The sequence below is a fragment of the Acomys russatus genome, chromosome 8 (assembly GCF_903995435.1).
Source record: "Acomys russatus chromosome 8, mAcoRus1.1, whole genome shotgun sequence".
Taxonomy (NCBI): Eukaryota; Metazoa; Chordata; class Mammalia; order Rodentia; family Muridae; genus Acomys; species Acomys russatus.
In genome coordinates this window covers 10,672,746-10,694,077 of record NC_067144.1, presented here as the reverse complement: position 1 = coordinate 10,694,077, position 21,332 = coordinate 10,672,746, and the positions used below count along the sequence as shown (strand labels likewise).

Sequence of the window (21,332 nt, the reverse complement as noted above, 5' to 3'; positions counted from 1 at the left end):
AGAAGTTGACAATTCCTATTTAGCTATAATTTATGACAATTGTAAATTCTTTTGAGTTAATAATAGGGCATCTAGAGAAAGATAAGCTTGTTTATTTAATCAAGTTCATTATTTCTCTCCTTCCATATACATTTCAATATACCAGCCTCGAAGTACCTTACTGTTTTTTCCTCTATGACAAAAATCTTATTGCATTCTTTCTGAAGCCCTACTAGGTGCCCTCGAGCACTCAAATAGCAAAAAAGTGGCTCTTGATTCCTGAAAAGCCAGAGAAATGAGCAGGTATAGTGTTGTGTAACACAGAACACAACAGAAGTTACTCCCATGGTTGCTTCAGAGGGACAGTATTTCACTTCAGTGGGTGGGACTCCTGACAGACAGAGAAATGGCTCCAGGAGAAAGCAGGGCAGGGAGGGCAGGGAGGGACAGAGAAGACTGGGAGAGAGGGAAGACAAACATGGAAATGATAACTTGGAAGAAAATGTTTTCAACAACAAAAGAAGAGAACAGGACAGCCTGGAACCCTAGGAAACCCGGTGCATCAGTGTGTGAACTGTAACAGTGACAGGGACTGGGAATTGAAAAGCTTGTGATTTTAAGCTGTATAGCTTTCACCATTCCTACGTAGCCAAGAATAGACAGTCTCTTGAGTACAAGAACACTTCTTTAAGGCAGGTATACCTTTGCTTGGAATCATCTGAGTGCTGCTCATTAGTAAAGGATCTGTTTCAAAATTAACAGGAATGCTCCTGACCTAGCAAGAGGCAGAAGTCAGCGGTATGGTTTCACCATTTTTATAAATAGGTAACAGACCTAACATCCTAGCATCGTTGAGTGAGACAGTGGGCAAATGCAAGAATCACAGCTTATACCTCACGCATGCTCCTTTTTTCTTTACTTACTGACCATGGGCATGGAAGTGACTTCCTTCTACAACAGTGGCGTGGATCTGAACAGAATCAGACCCAGTTTCTGCTTCTCTAGGACTGTGGAGACCCTGACAGCATCGTTTTCTCTAGTGTGACTTTAACATGAAGAGCAACTCACACACAAAACAAAACCAAATCAACCAACCACCAACCAATCAACCAACCAACCAACCAACCAACCAACCAACCAACCAACAACAGAAAGTAACAAATCATCTCCAACCTCTGTCCTCACGCACTGCAGAAAACTAAGAAAGACCCAGAATCTACAAAACAGCCAATCATTTCCCAGGTGACTTTTTTTTTTTCTCTCTTCTAAATGGTCTTGTCTGTTCAGAGCCATCTGCTTTGATTTGCAGATAGCCTGGCCCACACACTGAGCCCGATAGCTTATGGCACTCACCCACATTGGGTCACTGAGGTCTGAGTCCTGCATGCGAATGCAATCCATGCTGATCTCAATCTTGTTTGTCGCACCATTTTCTGAGGGCTCCTCCACAAAGTTCAAGTCAATGGGCTGGACTGAGCATATAGGCCTAGCACAGAGGGAAGAAGATGTGAGTTACCTATTGAAAGAGACTCCAGCACATTTAACTGACTGGTAATGGTGACTATTTGCTGCTTTAACGTTGTCAAGCCCTTGCCTAGAGTCAGAAAGCCCAGGTTTGAATCTTGACTCAACCATTTACCATATCTGAGGAAGGTCACACTAAGTCCTATTGCTCAAGCAGAACCTGTGATCTCTGCTGGATGAGCTGCAGGCTACTGTGCATAGCCCAGGGAGAATGCTTTGTACAGATCCTAGGGGGTCAGCGGTATGCAGAAGCATGCTGGTGCTCCCTTTTCTGTCTTCTTATTAATTTACTAAAACCTGTTTTTGATCAAAATAATAATGAGAAATTTTCATAGAAATATTAACCCAACTAATGAAATGTAAGGATTCACCTTAGAAGGTAAAAATCTTCAGTAAAGACTAGTTTTTGTTTTTGTTTTGTTTTGTTTTGAAAGACTAGGTTTTGAGAAGCAGACACTGGCGAAGATGGTTTGCATTGCTCAGCATGGGGGTGAATTTAGAATGTTTACAGGGATATTATTTTGCAGTAATGAACATCTTTTGATTTTGGAAACTAGAGGAAGAAAACTACTTTATTTTAAATGCAGACATATTATCAAAGGCAGTTAATTTCCAAAAATATACCATTTGAACAGATTCTAGAAATGTTCTGTTGCGAATGATATTTCTGCCATTCCTGTTTACTTGTTTTGAAACAGCTGAGGTACACTTCTTGGTTATGTGGTACTTAGATACTTACTGTTCTAGAAAATCCCAAATATGCTGGAACACCTCTGGGCTGAGGAACTCACTTGTCTGAGTGCTCTGCGACATGGCAGATCGGTAATAACTTTCTTTCCAAGAGAAATGAGCCGGGGTTTCTACGAAACTTAAAAGGACAGAAAATATGAAGCTAAGATTACAGTTTCTGTACTCATGACATTGGCTAATTATATCAAAAAACAAACTATCTGGAAAACACCAATGAGTCCATAAATCCATACAGACATACATAGCACAGTTCCTACATTTCACAACTGTAGCTTCTTTAGAAAGGACCATGGACTACATTCTGCCATAAATCACAGAACTTCCACTGCTAGACAATCAAGTCTTTTTTTTTTTTTAATCAAGTCCATCTCTCTTAATTAACAGTGTTGTTATTGTATGCTATACTTACACTTTCCAACATAGTATAGATTTCAAAATGAAAATAAACACCCCTTCATTAAATCTGACAGCAAGGCCGACCTATCATTAAACCTAGTTTATGTGTGCCTCAACTGATTATCTGCCCATTCTGCCTCCAGCAGGTAAGAAGTAGAATTGGAAAATCAGAAAAGAATTCAGAGAACCTGAATTTCACTCTCAGATGAATAACTTCTCTTTTAAGTACAATTTTAGCAGAATACTCCAGGACAATAAACACAAGCTTCCGGACCTAAGGCTTTTATTTGTTTAATCACTAGTTGCTTAGCATGGTGTGTGTGTGTGGAGGTGTTGCTTAATTAGAGCTAGAATTCATCGTTAACTAAGGGATAAACAAACACGAGGATACTGTACCAATTAATGTCACTTCAATTTGTTCATTTTGCTGCTAGGTTCTCAAGGGTAGTTTTTTTTTTTTTTTTTTTTTAATTCATTTTTGATCTCCATTTACCTAGAGTTAAATTCCAGCATCCCGGTTGATATTTTCTCCACGTTGGAGCGTTATCTGCCTAGATAATCTGGGTAGTGATTTGTTATAATGATCAGTAGGCTAATTTTGCCTCAGAATGAAATTAGTTATGCCCTTAAATCATTGCTCTTTATATTTTAAAAAAAAGAGTTAAATTAATAGAGCACAAAACAGTCAAGTTTCTCTGTCCCCCTTTAAATATTTATTCTATATTCTATTTACATGGCAGGAGATCACAGCGCTGGGCTTATTAACAAATGCTTATCAAGATACTCCAGAAACACATTTACTTCATCGGGTTAAATAGATAGAAATGATGAATAAAATACGCATCATTCACCAAGAAGCATATGAGTATGGGAAATAAAGAGTGAGTCTGATTGTCTTATTCCGCTGGCAGGTCAGGGTGGGGCAAAAAAGCAAAACAAATCCATAACAAACATGGTGAGTATAAACAACTTTACAAAATCATCATAGGTAATCTTTGCAGGACCAAGGAAAGAGACAAGTGGCTGCGGGAGAGTTAGACAGAGCATAAGAAATAGCGCACAGTGTAGGTAGAATAGCAAGGAGGTCAACCAGTGCTCTGTCTCCTCCATTTTGGGCTACGCTAAGCTGGACGGCAATTTGGCGCGTGTGGGACACTTTGATGTCAGGGTGCTAACACTGTGTATTGCACTGGACATAGAATGTGGAGATACGCACTTGCTGAGGGTGTGAAGCTTACATGCTGTGTGCAAGGAAGCACGGGCACCAGGACTGACTTTGAATGCTACTTTTGTAAGCTGATCTTTTAAGGCATGTTTTTATTTTAATCGGGTACACGTCTGTGTCTGTGTGGGTATATGTGCGTGAGTGCACATATCATTGGAGCCTGGAAAAGGAAACTGCATCTCTCAGAGAGGGAGTTCCAGGTGGCTGTGAGTTTCCAGGTGTGGTTATTGGGATGCAAATTCTGCAGTACATACCCTGGACCACTGAGCCATTTCAGCAGCCCTTTTATAGGCCATCTTAAATGGGCCTTTTTACTTCAAGATAAGTATAGATTCATAAATAGTTATAATAAATATTAAAGAGAGATCTTAAGTATCTTTTACCCAGTTTTGCCTAATGGAAGTATCTTGCAAAAACAGCCACGATCCTGACTTTAATGAGATTCACAAATCTTTTCCAAAAGTCTTCAGTGTCACTTTTACTTGTGTGTGTATGCGTGTGTGTGTGTGTGTGTGTGTGTGTGTGTGTTGCATATACTTATCTCCATGTTTTTCATTGCTCAGTGCAGTGTATCTACTTCCACAAGGATAAAGAATTTGAAGCATGTAATGGATACAGTGAGAATAAATTTTGTATCGATCTGTCAGGATATTGTTTGGAGGAAGGACTTGAAGGGACTGTTTAGCACATTGTGGTTAGCAGTCTTAAATGAAACAGGAAGAGGACAAAATATTCGTACAACTCAAACTCTAAAATGTACATAAATTGTCATAGGAGTAGTCTTATACATGTGAGATTGGGTAGGTCAAGAGACAGATGCAAGGAAACCAAGGAGAACCACACATCTATCTAAGGACCCATGTCTTGGAATGTTGAGAATGTTTCATCATTGATAGACACTTCTGAAGCTGTAGATAGGGTCTTCCAATTGCATCAGAAACGAAGGTACCAAGGGGACTTCCTCAACTACCACACATACACACAAGAATCTAAAACCAAACCAAACCAAACTTCTGGCACATCCTAGTGTCATTTGAAATGAAGTTTAACTTCCTATACCCTCACCATTCTCTTGTGGAATTTTTCAGAGAACCTGGACATGAATACCCTAAAATGGGACTGCAGATATAATATTTGGTGCTCTTCCAAGGACTCAAGATTGCTTCCCAACACTCCTGCCTGGTGGAAGACAGTGTAACTCCAGATCCAGTGGGTTTAATGCCCTCTCTTAGGCTCTGTGGATCCCTGCTCACATATGATATTTACACACACACACACACACACACACACACACACGCACGCACATACTTTTTAAAAAGAAATAGACAAGCGTAATAGTAAGATCTAGTCCTCCATAATTTGAGAGGGGAAAAAGTGTGACATTCCATCAGTAGTATGTCACCTGTCTCATGTGTAGTCATAGACATTCCTTTATATTATACAATGCAGAACCCAGTGGGCTGGTATGTGCATCCACTGACACACAGTCCTCCCTTCTGATAACTGGCTATAGCCATTGCGTCTAGGGTCTACTATCCTTTGCCTTACTTTGCTAAGTAAACTTCCTTCTAAGCAGTGTGGATGTTTTTCCTCTAAGAAGACAACAATTTAGAAATGCATACCTGGTAAGATTATTGACCTCCAAAGGGAGAGGAGGAAACAGAGGGGAAGGCAGGTGAAGGGGAAGAAACGAAGGAGGTGTTGAGGAGAGGGGAAGGGAAAGTTGAGGAAGGAAAAGGGAGGTCAGGGTTCTATGGTAGGATATGTTCAAGTATCTCCCTTGTAAACATAGAGTTAATTCTTGTTCTGTAGATCAGCGTGCAAAACACCACAGAGGAGGGGATAGAGAGGTCACCCAGTGCCATAGGGCAGGAAGGGTGAAGTAAGCCTTGCCCATCTTTCAAGTCTTTGCCTATGGGTGAATCTCAGTATCAATTACTCATGCAACAATGGCTTTCTTCAAAGGGCTTTGTCAAACCCGTCACACCCAAACACTGGAAGTCTGAAGTTAGTTTTCCTTTTTGTCTTCCATTCTTTACAGCTTGCTTTTTTCCCCCTAAGCAAGCTATCTTTCACTTTTTGTATTAATTCAGAAATGAACACTTTTCTTTGTAAATATTACTGTGAAACACCAAGGGGCATCTATCATCAGTTGGCATCTCCTCCTGCTTTCCCATTCCTACAAAAAAACATCACTTCCAGCTTGAGTCTGCTCATTTGCCAGGTGGAAAAGCTGACTAAAACACCAAAGCAGACAAGAACAATTAGGCCAGCTCTGTTTTCCTTTAAGTTAGTTGGCTCTTTCCTCATAGTCTTTAAAAATAAATTAGGACATGATATGCTAAATCTTACCATCCCTGGGCTGACCTATAGCGTATTAGTAGCACCCATACTTATCATTTTCCAAAAACTGGGAAATCATTTTTAAATATAAACTCACCATACTTCCCTTCACAACATGTAGACATGAATATATAAACCTAGAAATTCACTCGATTCCACCACACAAACATGCTCTAAATCAGCTACCAGAAAAAGATAACAGTTCAAAAGGCAAGCTGGAAACTTATGACTGTTGCTAGATTCCTTGACTCAAATTGCTGATGGCCAGATCTCAGTGAGTGCAATGGAAGAAAGAGCATCATTTCTAGGGGCCTCCTCTCCACCTAGGCTTACGCTGCAGATGGCATGCATTGAGGGATGTGTTCATGGATGAGTCCCAGCTATGACGGATATGTAGCATGTAAAGTTCATTCACCCTCTTTAATATCACAACACAAATGAAGTCCTTACAGCATGAACTTCCTTGAGATCCGCTGTCGTGCTGGGGTATTGCTTGTTGAAAGCAGGAGGTTAAGATCCCTGGGACTTTCCGAACAATGGTTAATCACAGCTATTCTTCAACTTATAATTATGAAATAAGTTTAAAAGCAAATTATGCTAAAATACTAAATACACTAAAATAAGTATTGAAAAGCAATCTCTTCCTCTTCTACCTCTTCCTCCTCTTGTTCTTTCTCTTCTTCTTCTTCTTCCTTTTTTTTTTTTTTCTTCTGTTTGTTTTATTGAGACAGTGTTTCTCTGTGTAGCCCTGGTTGTCCTGGACTCACTTTGTAGACCAGGCTGGCCTCGAACTCACAGAGATCCACCTGCCTCTGCCTCCTGAGTGCTGGGATTAAAGGCCTGTGCTACCACACCTGGCTAACCTATCTCTTCTTAATCATTTTGCTACTTAGCATCAATGTTCCTGAGATCCATTTTCAAAAGGAATATGGTAGAATGGCTTAGATAAGAAATAAAGTTGTCTGTGAATTCAATGTCATGCCTATGAAAGAAGGTACAGATCTGTTTCATGTGCAGGTGACTCAGGCATATGATGAGACCCTAGTATGTGGGCAGCCACGCAGAGGGGTTAGCAAAGGAATAGGGCACTTTGCCTTCTGGAAAGTTTCCTTCATAGATGTCATTGGTAGAATGCTTTTAACGTGCTCTTAATTTTTTACCCTTGTTGTGCACAACATTTTGTGCACAAATCTCTAATTTCTGACTAGCTTAGGACCCTCTGAGGGGCAGGAAAGCCAACCTGGGTCAGTCCCTTTGGTTTGCACGCTGCTTGTGTGCAGGTTGGCAGCAAAGCGTTGCTGCAAATTAAGGTGCGAACTGTCTGGGGCCTGCTTTTCCAGTTATGCAGAGGCCCTCTAGCCTCAGAGAGGAGAAGCAGGTTATTCAAGTTCACTCAGGCAGTAAATGATAACGCCGGGACTTAAGGCAAGACTGTGTTGCTTTGGAGTCATGCCTTATTAAATTACGTACATAATGTCTAGTTTTCATTCCCCATAAAATTTTGGAACCATGGAATTTTGATATTTAGGAGATGTTTTTAATGTTAAAAAAAAGAAACCCATTGGATGTATTTTGTCACAATAAGCATATCTTTGTTAACACATTGGGCAAAAAATGGCACGGAAGGCTAATAATGATAAGTGAGTAGTGTTTCCAGCTTGTGTGGTCCTTTTTGTAGTCTCAGGGACACTGTAATTGCTGCTGAAGACCCTATGCAGAATTCCTGGCGGAAGAGATATCTCTCTCTCCCATCTATCAGACTACCATCGGTTTTTACCTACAAAATAGGTGTTTAATAGGTGCAGAGGAGCCTGAGTTGAACCTGGCCTACAAAGAAAAGATAAGAGCAAACACTTCAGAGAAAGAGACTCAGAGATAAAGAGCTCTGCCAGGCCTGTAGTGGGTGGGAATTCCACCGCCAACGCAGTCACAATCTCTTCTCTTTCAAAATGGTTGGGAGGGGAAGGCTTTCACTCCATTTTTCTCAGCTGGTATTTAAGCAAAACAGAACAAAAGGCCAACTGGCTCTCTAACGGAGAACAGGGAGAACCTCGCACTCACATCCCCCTTCCCTAGGGGAGATGCCATTACATGTATATTTTCTAGCTTTGTTTCAGCTTCTATAAGAAACAGAAATCCATCAGGAAGCAGAGAAACCTGTAGCCTTTCTCCCCCTGCTCCCCTCATCGCACCCACCCACCCACCCCGGCCCTTTTGGCTAAGTTGTAAATAAGTCCACTTTCCTCTGCCAGTTCCATTCCCAAATCTTCAGAAACACTAGGAAGTCAGGGTTATGAACCTGGAAACACTGCCAGCAGGTGTTGACTTTCAAAGGCACAGAGAGGGCCTTTGGGTCTGTGAGCATTCAAAAAAGGCCTTGGGTTCAACTCTCAGCCTGCTTCCAGTGGGAGGAAGGGTGGTGGGGGAAGGGAATCTACAGATGTAGAGTGAAAATGCACCCCACTTCCCTAGTGCTCAAGAGACTCAAATGCTCAGGGAGTCTCTCTAGCTCTCAGGTAAAAGGAGATCAGAATCATCAGACCGACTTCTTGTCCTAATATCCATCTATCCACCCAGTTCATCAAATTGCAGGTTGACGGTTTCCTCCCAACCTCCTTAGATCTTCCATAAGATGCCCTTCTAGTTAGTCTCTGAAGCATTTGAGATCAAATAATTCCTTTTACATTTTTAATTCAGAAACCTTTACAATCTTTGAGTTACTCCTTTATGGTCATAATAATTAGCACCATTGATATTACTGATATTAATTACTAATACTTAGCTTTAAGGAAGCCAAAGAACATATTGAAGCCTTTGGGTTCATTGTCTTTCTAATTGTACCCACCAGCCTCTAAAGGCCCCAAAGGAATGAATTAATCCTTAGGACTGGATAAAACCAACATCTCGATCATCACTCACCAACTCTAAGTCAGGCCTATTAACATGTTTCCTTCCTTACATGGCAATTTTTCCCTACCATCATGGTGAAAACTCATCAGTGTGCCTCTTCTCTTTCCATTTGTGATGCTTACTTTTGATTGACATTTGGTTAGCCTAATAAACACTTAGGGGATTAGTATAAGATGTCTCCAAGTATGGCAGGGATCTTCAGCAAGGCTCTGGTCAATACAATGGGTTAATCACTTGTAGGCTCATAATATAATGCTTTATTGAGAGTCAATAAAAAAGTATGAAGTTGGGCATAGGTGAAGGGAATAGGTTACTTTGATGTGTCCTGGAGCTACATTTTGCTCTGTTTTTCCTTCTTTTATTTGTGTGTGTGTGTGTGTGTGTGTCTTTGCGCACGCTCACGCTTGTGCATGGGCGTGTGCGTGGTTTTTTGAGACAGGGTTTCTCGGTGTAGCCTTGGCTGTCCTGGAACTCACTCTGTAGCCCAGGCTGACCTCGATCTTGGGCTCCACCTACCTCTGCTTCCTGAGTGTTGGGACTAGAGGAGTGCACGGCCACCACCACCACCCAGCTCAACTCCCTGTCTATATGCCATAGGCTTCTGATTCAAACAAGGGACATTCTGAGCCTAAGAGCCAAAACAAACCTTCCATCTCTTGTCCATGCCAGCTGTTTGTTCTTCATGCCAAGATGAGTATGTAACAACCATTTACTCAGATCCAAATCTACGTATCAGCTTTACTCTTAGCACACAAAATTTAGAAGGAACAGCATCTGGAGATTATCCTACGCCTTGATTTATTTTAATGTATCCCTGTTTACAGAGCATCCTGATCCAATGGATTTTTCCTACTGAAGTGATCACTGTTAGGAAAAACCTCCTGTATGGCCATTTCTCCTCTGTTCAGCCACTCACCATAGTTTGTAACTGCTTTTTTCTTTCAGAATAGATATTTCCTATCATGACCTTCCTTAAGATCCACTACTTTTCACTCTTTTCTTCTATGACCCTTTCTTGGGTACTCCAACCCTATGTTTCTTTTAGTCCCAAGGACAACTGAGAAACTGTTAATTATGAGAGAGCATCCCTTTCTTCTCCTGTGTCAAATCCTTGAACTTTCACTTTTTGGCTTCCCTTTCTGCCATAGATGATTCTGCCTTAAAGATAATGACATTTTCTCTGTCTATACTCCCCTTCACTCACTGCCCCAATCCTATTAAAGCTTTTATTTCTGAGTTCATTTCACTTGTTACTCTTCTCTCTCAAACTATGAGCCTATGAGATGATCAGTCTTTCCCAGCTCAGAACCTGCACTCATTAGCTTAGTCCTCCCTCCCTTTACTCTTCCCTTTTTGCAGCAAATATTGGAGCTTTCTTTTTCTTTCCTGATTAGAATCATATATTGTGCGGTTGTAGACGTTTTAATAGTATCTAGAGATTGGCTCTTGGAAACAAGAAACCTGTTTTAGTCTATGCTCTTTCTGGTTGTGCTTTTCAGTACGTAGTTGACAGAGAACGGGGGGTAAAACAAATATTGGTCAAAGGAAGCATAAGAGTAGTGGACTACAAGCATGGACACGAGAAGCTGGAGGCAGAACAGCAGCTAGCATCTCAGTGCTCCCATTAGGGAGCTGCCCTGCAAGCCTTGTTTAATTTCACATCATCCTTTGAGGTAGATGCTAACATTCCAAAGTCTTACAGATAGGACCATGGGCAAAGTCATATGTGGATCCAGAAGATGAGGATGCTGTTTTTAGGGACACAGCTTCAGAGTCCCTAGGGTGTCCTTTTCAAGGTTAATTCAAATCTTAGTTTCCTCAACTGCATTGACCAGGAAGAGTGTGGTCTTCAGGAGCAAGGAAGACCTCAATCCTAAGCTAAGAGGCTACTTCACTCCTCTGGGATACAGCAGGAAGCTCCACATCGCAAAGGTAAAGAGAATCATTGGGAATGGTTTTTGGGAAATGCCAGTGTCTTATTCTTACCCATCTAACGTTCTGCTTCCAATGATGTGGTATAAGCCTATCCTGGTACACAAGCTTGCCATGCAGGTTGAAGGCAGGAGGACCACAATATCAAGGGAGTGCTCAGGATTTTAGTAACACTTTTTTTTTTAATTAAAAATAAGATGTAGAGAGGGGACTAGGGCTATAACAGGAACAGAGCTCAGTTGTGCAACGGCTTGCACCAATAGGTAAAGAGACAAAGACAATCTAACGAACAAATGATATGTGCCCTAAGACTTAGAAATCTGCACTTTCAAGATACATTGTGTAGAAACTCATAACTTGAGGACTGAGATACATTCCAATCTGCCCAGAGTTCATAATGATTTGATAAAAATTAAATTTTCTCTAAACATTCATCGACAGGTAGACAATGTGTCACAGCCACGTTCATTCAGACAGCACCTTCCAAAAGTCTCTGGCAACACTAGCGATTGTCCTGGGCCCTGAGCCTGCTAAGCAAGTGCTCTACCACTAGGCTGCCCCTCACCCCAGCGCTCAGGTTCTATCTCGGTCCTAAACAAAACAGCAGAGTGCAACGATTAGGATACAAGCCACACGCTAACCATTTTCTAAATACTTCTGGACGTAAACATAAGCATTTTGCTATTGCTTCACCTTAAGGTGGAGAAACGGTGGCATGCACAGCTAGGCAGCGCCCATAAAAGGAGGACACCTGGATGGTGCTCGGAACAGGTTCAAGCCGAGTGAGATGGCTGCATTGCTTCTAGCGCTCACACTATGCTGACTCTTCCAGTCATGAACCACAGAAAGCTTTGGACGCAGGGGAGAGATGTGCCTACCTCACAGGCCTGACGGAGGCTTTCACTGGCTGAGCTCAGGGGCAAGTCTCTGTCCTCTGCTCAGTGAAAACAGGTGGGTGGCATAAGAGCCTCCGTTCCAGAGACTCTAGCGTACATTGTACTATACTATCGGATGGATTGAAACGCAATAGTTCCTGACAGGAAGCGCATGCGCGCATGCGCGCACGCACGCACACACGCACGCACACACGCATACATGCACGTGCATGCGTGCGCGCTCACACATATACCACACACATAATACACAGTACACACACACACACACACACACACACACACACACACCAACACACACACACACACCCTATCCAGCACGTCCCTATTAGTATTATTGCTATTTGTACTTGTCAATCCAAAGTACTCCTTTCGGAGCCATTTCACCATGGCACCCCTTCTCGCTGAGAAAAACAAATGCCCCGCATACCAGCAGCCTAGACAGAGGGTTAATTTGTCTCCATGGCCTTCACTAACCTCTGCCTCTGCTGGCTTAATTTAACCTGCCTCCTACAGTGCTTTCACCTGAGCCTCCTGGTACCACCGCTCTCCTGGAGCTCACCAACACCTGTAGCTCCTTTTCTCTCTTGGGCAGCAGCACATCCAGCCCAGTAACTTATCCATAGCAGCCTCTCCTGCCTGCGCTTCTTATCTACTGCCTTTGCTCCGGTTGCCTGACTCTAGGCTGACCCTCCCAGGCTTCCCTTAGCCCCGATTTCTAAAACCCGGCAATACCTCAGAAGACATGAGATGGTTGAGATGCAGGTGGCTGAGCCTGACCCTGATCCAAGGCAGTCAACAGTTGGAGGAGTGCATTCTGGGAAAGGGTATTACTTAGAAGGTTGAAGCACCTCAATTAAGCGTTAAGGTGTTCGTGGTACTTGAGAAGCATTGCTGTCCAGCTCTCGCGATTTCCAGACGGAGGGAAATCAGACGCCCCCCCCCCCCCAAAAAAAAAAAAAATCATTCTGATAGGTTCACCAAACCTTACTCCGGGGAGAGGAGTCTGGGCCCGTGAAATCAACAAGCCAGAGTTCAGCCCCTCAGAAGCAGCCCTAAGAAACGAAGTCTTAGCTGGACTTCTAAGGTCCCGTGCGGCACCGTACTGTGCTGTCACCTGCTTTCTCTCACCAACCTCAGGCTTCTTGCTGTGTACCGCGCCAACTTTATAACTAATCGGAAGAGCGGCAGCACCACCCTTGGCCGTGAGGGACCACATTTTTGATCTCTGGGTGCTCCAGCTGACATTTCCCGGAGTAAAGTTTATTGGATTACTAAATAATTGCCATTTCTTCCCGTATTCCATTAGTCTGATATTTTAAGGCCTACGTCCCATCGTCCCTCACTATTACAAAAGCAGACCCGGCTATTTCTCATGCAGCTGACTGCAGGCAATTCAGGACACCTGCTGAAGAAAGCCCGCTAAGCCAGCAGCCCGGCCTGTGCTCTTCCCAGTTTTGTTGCTCCACAGAGGGCTAATGCTGCTCTTTTGTGAACAAAAAACCCGAGTCTACACGAAAAACCTTCCAGGGCGCAGCGATGGCAGTTCCATCTGAGGGCGGTTTCCTCTGTCAGTTAGGGGCGTCTCACCTCTTGCAGCCGACTTCATGAATGTGGCTCAAGGAGACTAAGGTTGTAGACGCCACTCTCTCCTTTCTGCTGCCCACAGATGCACTCTGGGTAATTACTACGCACCTGCGGGGAACTTTCTTTCTGTTTGCTTGCCTCACTGAGAGGTTCAGGTGGGGAAGTCTACCAGACACAGACTGCCCGCCTCTCCCCTCTCTGATCTCCTGTTTGGCCTTGAGAGGCTTGGCCCTCAGGGGGCTCAAAACAATGTGACCTCTCAGCCAAGTAAAAGACATTTGTAATCGAATCCCTACTCCGATCTAGTCAATGGACAGGACACTCCACAGTTACGTGGAGAGCCGGGACTGACTCTGACATGAACTCTGGTGCCCCATACTTGACCACTTCTCCTTGGTGGGGAGGCCTGGTGACATTCAAAAAATAAGCAGGCTACCAAGATGAGACTTGATAGCCTACGACTATATAGTAGGGGAGGAGGTCCCCCCCTTAGGCGGGGAGTAGGGTGAAACCAGGAGGGAGGGAGGAACGGGAGGATACAAGTGATGGGTTAACAATTGAGATGTAATCTGAATAAATTAATAAGAAAAGGCGCGTGAATGTTTTCTGCAAATACATTAACAAAAGGCAACAGTAATAATGAAGACAGTATTTGATGGTACACAGGTTAAAGCCAGGGGTGTGTGTGGGTTTTGATAGTCTCCAGTGTTTGGCGTGTGTGTTGGGGAACAGAGGCGAGACAAATGGAAGGATGCATTCAGTAAGGGACGTTTAGCTTAACGCCCTTCGATAAAATCATGGCTCTGAGAGAACCAGTAGTAATGATATGGAAAATTGGTAGGGTTCATGTGCTGCAGGTGGTGATTTGGAGCAGAACTTTCTGGAGGAGTAATGAATGGATCATAGTATTTGGGAAGTAGAAAGGACAAATAAGGAGAAAAGTGGTTTATGATTCTTTAATAATCTCCAGACAGAGAACATACGAAAGGCTCAAAAGTTATATTTTCCCCCAGTAGTGCATAGAAACAATACCAGAAATGGGACAAACCCTTTCCAGTCAAGGATTCCAAACTGTACATTTAATCTGCATTTCAAGAAAGGTGTTTTGTTGTTGTTGTTATTGTTTTGTTCTGTTTTACTTTCATGCAGTAAAACAGGCATAATTTCATTTTTTTAGAAAGGCTGTCAAAGTAAATTTGCTGTAAGAATGGAAGGCTGTGTTAACCAGGAACCCACAAACTTCTAGCCCCAGAAACTGCATTGATTCGGCTATCTGGGACTTTTGCTCTACGTGGCCACAGGTTAGAACCTGTGACAGCAACCAGCCTGTAAAACTAAAGTGATAAGAAATTTATCAACCCTGATTAAAAAGTGAACAGAATAGTTTAAAGTATAAAGCACAGGCTGGATGTGGGTGTTGGTTACTGTGCTACAGTACTTAGAAGTGTGGCTTTAAAGTACAAAAATGATCTCTGATAAATGGATGTAAAGGCAGATGAGAGGTGGAAGGCAGGGCCATGACACCGTGGGGTTGTAGGATAGACCCGGAAGCAGGGCCATGACACCGTGGGGTGGAAGGGTAGACCCGGAAACTTGTCTCTGAGGATAAACTTCTCAGAGGGTTGCAGGTCAGCCTGTAAACACATGAAAAGAAGCTGTGCTGGCCAGAAGCAACCTACATTCGCGAGGGTCAAGTCCATTCAGTTCCATGAAAATAGGCCTGATGACTCCTGTTTCTGTGGGTAGGTCACCCCCTCTGGTGATAAGGGACTTTCTTTGCCACACTTTTCTCATGACCATTTGGAAGTAGAGAAATCTTTGTTACATTTCCACTCAGTCACTCTGGCTGAGAGAGGAGGAGGCTTTTCAACAGACCACTTCAATAATGCCTGTGTGCATATGAGCACTGTGCTGGCCATGTGGTTGATTTTGTCAAGTATACGTCTGTCCATTTGCATCTTGTATCCATTGGGCTACACCTTAGCACCTGAGCAAGGCCAGGGCCTCAGTCTGCAGCACCTGTGTTAAAAAGTAAACCTCTCTTTCCAGAAATAGGTTACCCCGTCTTTCTTTTTTGCTCTTATAGACAAATGATTCCACAGTAAACTTTAAAATTATTGCCACCCATATGCCATACCTAATCTCATGATGTCTCTAGCTAGCTTAAGCTGCTACATGCTGATCCATCCCTTTTATGGGGCTGCTATCTATAATAACTATTAAATTCATAAATGGAATCACATATGGAGATTAACTTTCAGCCTGTTTAGGGCTAGGTATACATATCATTTGGGTAATATTCTCCTTCAAGGAGCTATATGTAAAGAGGTGAGTGATTACAACAGATCTCCTATCCCAGAACCTTAGGTCCTTTCATTTCCTCACAACTGGCAGGTTGCCCAGGAGGATTCCCTCTGGACACACAGACAAGCAGAGCCCATCCTGTATGGCTGCTTATGAAGGACCCTTGTGGCTGGCTCTCTTTAATAATTGCCTTCTGTGTTTTTCCAGTACCATATCCACACCCTGCTCCAAAGCCCCATGCTATGCTCATTCATGCTCAGGGTTACCTCCTTGCAGGCTGAAGTCCTTGTTCCATAAAACAGTCTTTTTTTTCCCACGGACACAATGTAGGTTACATAGACGGGAGCATCAACCCTTCCTGGGTGGGGACTAGTGATAGAATAGGCAAATGGACTGAAGACCCAATGTTGGCTTTCTCACCTGCTCTAAACCAGAGGCATGTGTGTGGATTATTTACTCAAGCACTAACCCAGGTGTTTAACGAAACAACTTGGACTTTTGTCTGATCATTCAGCAAAATCACTTACTGAGTACTTACTACTTGCTGGGCATCGTGTCAAGTATCAGAAACACAGAGACTCTCTCCATGGCCAAAAGTGGAGATGGAGATGAGGTGCCTAGCGAAACCCGTAAGGCTTGATTTGCTCATCTCAGTTCATAGGTGCTCCGCTCCTTGACTTCAATGATTGGGATGTCTAATCCTGACAAGCTTCTGTTCTGTGCAAGGCTGAAGGAAGTCCCAGGCAGAGCTATCTCTTTATTGCATCTCAAAGATGCAGCAATGGACAAGATCCTACCCCACCCCTACCCCCTCCGCACTTACAGATGGGCCAGGCAGAGTGATGCTGTATTTGAGATCTTGATCAAGTTGGGTAGCCAAACCCTTCAGCATGATACTATAGACACATGAAAATCTACCCTAGTCCCAGCTCATCAGGGATTGTACCTCCTATCTTCATTTTCGTTTCTGAAATAGTAGCTTTACTGTTGGGGCTTTTTTTCATGGCTTACTCTTTGCTTCAATCAAAATCAACTTGCCACATTCAAGCTGATGATGTGATAAGGATGAGCTTTGGGGAAGGTAATAAAATCACAGGGACAGAGTCCTATTAAGGTGAGGGATACCTTTATAAGAAGTAGTTGCAGAGAGCCACCTTGGCCTGCCACTGTGAGGACAGACCAAAAAGTTGCCACCTAGACAAAGTTTATCCATAACCAAGCTATTCTGTGGCTTTGATCTCAGTCTTCCAAAACGGTGAGAAGTAAAACTGTCTTGTTTTTGCCAACGCACTTTATAGTATTTTGTGACAGTGCCCTGAATGGCTGAGGTAAGTATTGATAACCAGGTTATGTCTCATCAACGTTAGAGTGAATGTTTCAAGTCTATTTCTTGTTTCTCACCAGTAGAAAGCAGAGCTGTCTTTCTTTACACTACTGTGGTGCACTATCAGTCCTTACTGGATTTTATCACATGTACAAGTTGTGTATTATGTGTTGGCCTCCCTTCTTCATACCTTGTAGCAGGGGAAGTGTGTGGTGTTTCCAGTTACTGCCACTGCCTATTATGGTGTTTGTTGTAGGGTATGTGCTGAATAAAACACGCCAGTTTGAGCTGCTCTGTTTTCCTTTTCCTGCCTGGTTATAAACCCTCCAAAGGAAAATGGACTCTCCACACTTTCTTCTTTGATTCTTCCGATACCTACAGACCCTCTTTCTTTGGTTTTCTAAAACCTACTTTTCCCATGTCCACCCACCAAAACTATCAGGACAGTGTCCCATTATGGATGTCCCATTCATCCACCCATCCATCCATCCATCTAGTTCTCCCTTCTATTATTCACTCAGATAAGACAAGGCCCATAGCATCACTAAGAAAATCTAACCAGGATCACGGAACACATTATACCCAATGGAAGGTAAACAAGCTATCTTGTTTTTTTTGAATTGCCAGAAGTAAAGAGATGTGGGTTTCTGGTTATCACAGCACAGTTTCAACACAAGGAACACACATTTCTGGGGAACATCTGTATCCTTCGTACCTCTGTATCACTTGTCCCCTCCCCTGCAGTGCCCACATATATCTCTTTTCAACTACTCATCTTTCAAAGCCTACACCCAGGGTATTTCCTTCTTGGATTTTTCTCCAATCACTCCTGGTGGACTTTGTGAGTCTTTCTCTCTCTATTCCCGCTGCATCCTTCTAACAAATCAAGTATACCTTCCTCATAGCTGACATCTCCCTCCCCGTGTTTATACCCATGAGCCTCATCTTACTTGTTATGTCACTATTCATGCAGCACTGGACCTTGCATATACAAACCCTCTCTGGGATGCATAAAATGCATATCCCTATAGAGTTAGCCGGCCTGAGCAGAGATGCAACTGGAGTCTTAGTCCAGAATTCTACAAAAAAAAAACGTTTTTGAAAATCAAATTGGCATGAGGAAAAAACCTGCACATGTGGGATCAAATGATGTAGTTCAGCCAATGGGAACACCATTAAGTATATCAGTTCTGCCGTCTCCCAACACATGGTCCACACCATGCTGCTGTAGACATGGGCACCACCATTGATGTTCATGCATATTTCGAACACTCCAAGTGAAGGAGCAGGCATTACAATGGGTGAAAACACTCTTAATATCGAACTTATTTATAGTTTCAGTGGCAAGAGAGGCAGTCTGATGAGAGCGCTGTTAAAACTCTAGGAACTTGGCAGCAGCCTGTGTTCAGGAATTCCCCCCCTGCCTCTGCAGTTTAACGCTGATGTGATTTGTAGACACCACTACTTAATGAAGCACACAGCTGCGCAGGAGGAGCAGGAGGTGGAGTCTGGCAATGAAGAGCCAGCAAGCAATCTGGCACCCCCATCCTCTGGAATTTCCCCAGCTCAGTCAAGCCACCCTCCTGCCTTAACCTTCCCCCCACTCCCAGCCCAAGGAGAAGCAGGCACTCTCTGAGATGAACTTTTCAATATCATAAACAACTGCATAGAGACTGGAGTACATCTTGCCCTTTAACTCATCTTTAGCAAGTATATTTTTGTAAGTCCGGGAACTAAGGTTGGGTAAATCAGGAAGATAAAATAAGAGATGATACAAACAAGCAGCTAAAAGTGAAATGGAAACCTTGAGAGGAGCTAAAAAGAAAGCTCTTTGGTTAATGTTATAAATCGTTTGTTTTAATTAAATTAGCTCCACCCTTTCCTATTTTAGCTGCAAACAGAAGTTTCCACAGCAGCACTTTGAAAACTGAGAAACTTTCCTGGGGCCATGTACAAGTGAAGTTCATAGCTTGGTTCAAATCCTAGCTTGGTCACTTGCTGACCTCAGGATTCGAACAGGTCACTTCATTCCCTTGACTACATGGAGATAGAACCCACGGCAGAGGATGGAGAATCGCCTCGCAAGGTCTATTCACAAGGGCACTCGGCAGGTATTTTGTCTTCTCTGCAGACTTTCTCCTAACACCTGCACAGACCTCCAAGACAAGAGTCTATATTCTAAATCTATTTTAAAATTGAAGAAGAAAAAGAAAGAAAAAAAGAAAGAAAAGCTTGCATTTGAAAATAGAATAAATATTTGATAACTGAATGTCATACAATATGCCTATTTTTGGTATTACTAACAATCTTATTTTGTCTCCTTTTCAAATGATTCAGCATACTAATATATATGTACACACATATTTATGTATATATGTATTTCTTTACTGATATTATATTCCCAGGAAATATATAAACACTTTCTGTCTTATGAACAAAGAAAATGGGAACAAGGCTAAGACGTAAAGAGAGAACTATAGTACTTGTGTTTGTCATTCCTTAACATGCACCTCCATTTATAGTGTGTCCTTCGCCATCCCCAACCCAACCCCCGCAGCCCCCCCCCCACAGGGTTTCCCTGTGTAGCCTTGCATATCCTGGACTCTGTTGACCATAGAGATCCACCCGTCTCTGCCTCCCGAAGTACCGTGATTACAAGCATGTGCCACCACATCTGGCATGTATCCTGTTTAGAATTACAGCTCAGAGGAAAAAGCCAGGACCCATAGAGATATCCATTAGGGGAAAGAGAAAGTTAAGAGCATCTGTATTTCTCAAAGAAGACACACAACAGTTTTCTTCACAATCCTTTCTAAGACTAAGTAAAAAACCAATGGGGCTGGAGAGATGGCTCAGCTGTTTAATAATACTTGCCGCTCTTCCTGAGGACCCAAGTTTGTTTCCCAGCACACATGTCCAGCAGCTCACAACTGTCAGTTAGTCCAGCTCTAGGGGCTCTGATGCTTCTGGCATCCTCAGGCACATATGTTTACACATAATTTTAATAAAAGGATGAATAACAAGTGGAACATGGCCCTGCACACTTGTAATTTCTGTTCTCAGGAGCCGCAGGAAAGAGAGAAATTTAATCCAACCTGAGCTACAAAGCAAGGCCCTGTCTCAAAAATAAATACTGTGTATTTCTTTTGTTTTCAATCAAAATACTATTAATTACTACCACAAATATTTAAGAAATGTATTTATGCTGATATAAGCATAAGTGCTTAGATAACAATAAATAAGAATACGTCAGGCAGCAAACTAATAGATTTTTAACTGGAAAGGTGAAATGTGCATAACTACATGGATACATTATAGTAACTTATTCTGCAGGTATGGGCAGGTTGCGCTTTGTGGGAATTGTAGAAAAATATATCGTTACGCTAAAATTCCTTAATATAATATAGAGCCTTCTACCAGAACCTCTAACATGGGCTGTCTATGCCTATCAAGAAGCCTATAAAGCGGAAGCTCTCCTGTCATTACCTATTATTTTCTAGACTGTGGAGGCTAATCAAATAGTAAAAAAAAATGGAGGAGTCAGCGAGTGAAGCCTGCTTTTCTGAGTACCAGTTTTGTACGGAATTTAAGCTTGTGGCTAGTCTACTCAGGCACCCGGCAGAGCTGGTGTGGTGGCTTAGCCTGCAAAGGCACTTGGCATTACGCCCGATCACCTGAGTTTGATCTCAAGGTCCCACGTGGAGGAAGAAGAGAACCAACTTCCATGCTTCCCCATGGCTTGCCCACGTATGCCATGGCATGTGCGTCTTCGCACACACATACGATAAATCACTGTAATTAAGATATTAGAAACTGCACTGACACATGCCTCCACCTATGACTTGTTTATTGCAATAGCCCGCGTAGTCTCTAGGTTTCTTATAAGCATTACCAGAAACGCAGGCATGCCATACTATTTGGGCTTTACCTGCAAAGATAGAGTTATTTGGGGCAGAGGTGAAATTCACTGACCACACTGAATGCTGTTGTGTGCCACTGGAGTTTCCATTTTTGAATAAAGCATATGGATGGCAGAACAGAAACAAAACAAAACAAAACAAAAAACAAATCAAGCTTTAGCTGAAAAAGGAAAAAAAAAAATAAAAAGGATAGATTGTGCTTTCTGTTTTCTGTTGAAAACAACAGGTTGTTTTCTGTAAGTGGG

The 21,332-nt window shown here is 42.7% G+C and overlaps 1 protein-coding gene across 5 annotated transcripts in view; it reads right to left on the bottom strand.

Annotated features, from left to right (window-relative positions):
• The window catches only part of Tp63 (tumor protein p63), a 199,040-nt gene that overhangs the window by 127,644 nt on the left and 50,064 nt on the right, over nt 1–21,332 (bottom strand). For all 5 annotated transcript variants that reach the window (XM_051150793.1, XM_051150792.1, XM_051150789.1 and 2 more), the window contains exons 2-3: nt 2,243–2,371; nt 1,333–1,465 (exon numbers count right to left, since the gene is read on the bottom strand). In XM_051150793.1, the coding sequence (XP_051006750.1) occupies nt 1,333–1,465; nt 2,243–2,371 (262 nt within the window). The remainder of the gene's footprint in view (nt 1–1,332; nt 1,466–2,242; nt 2,372–21,332) is intronic.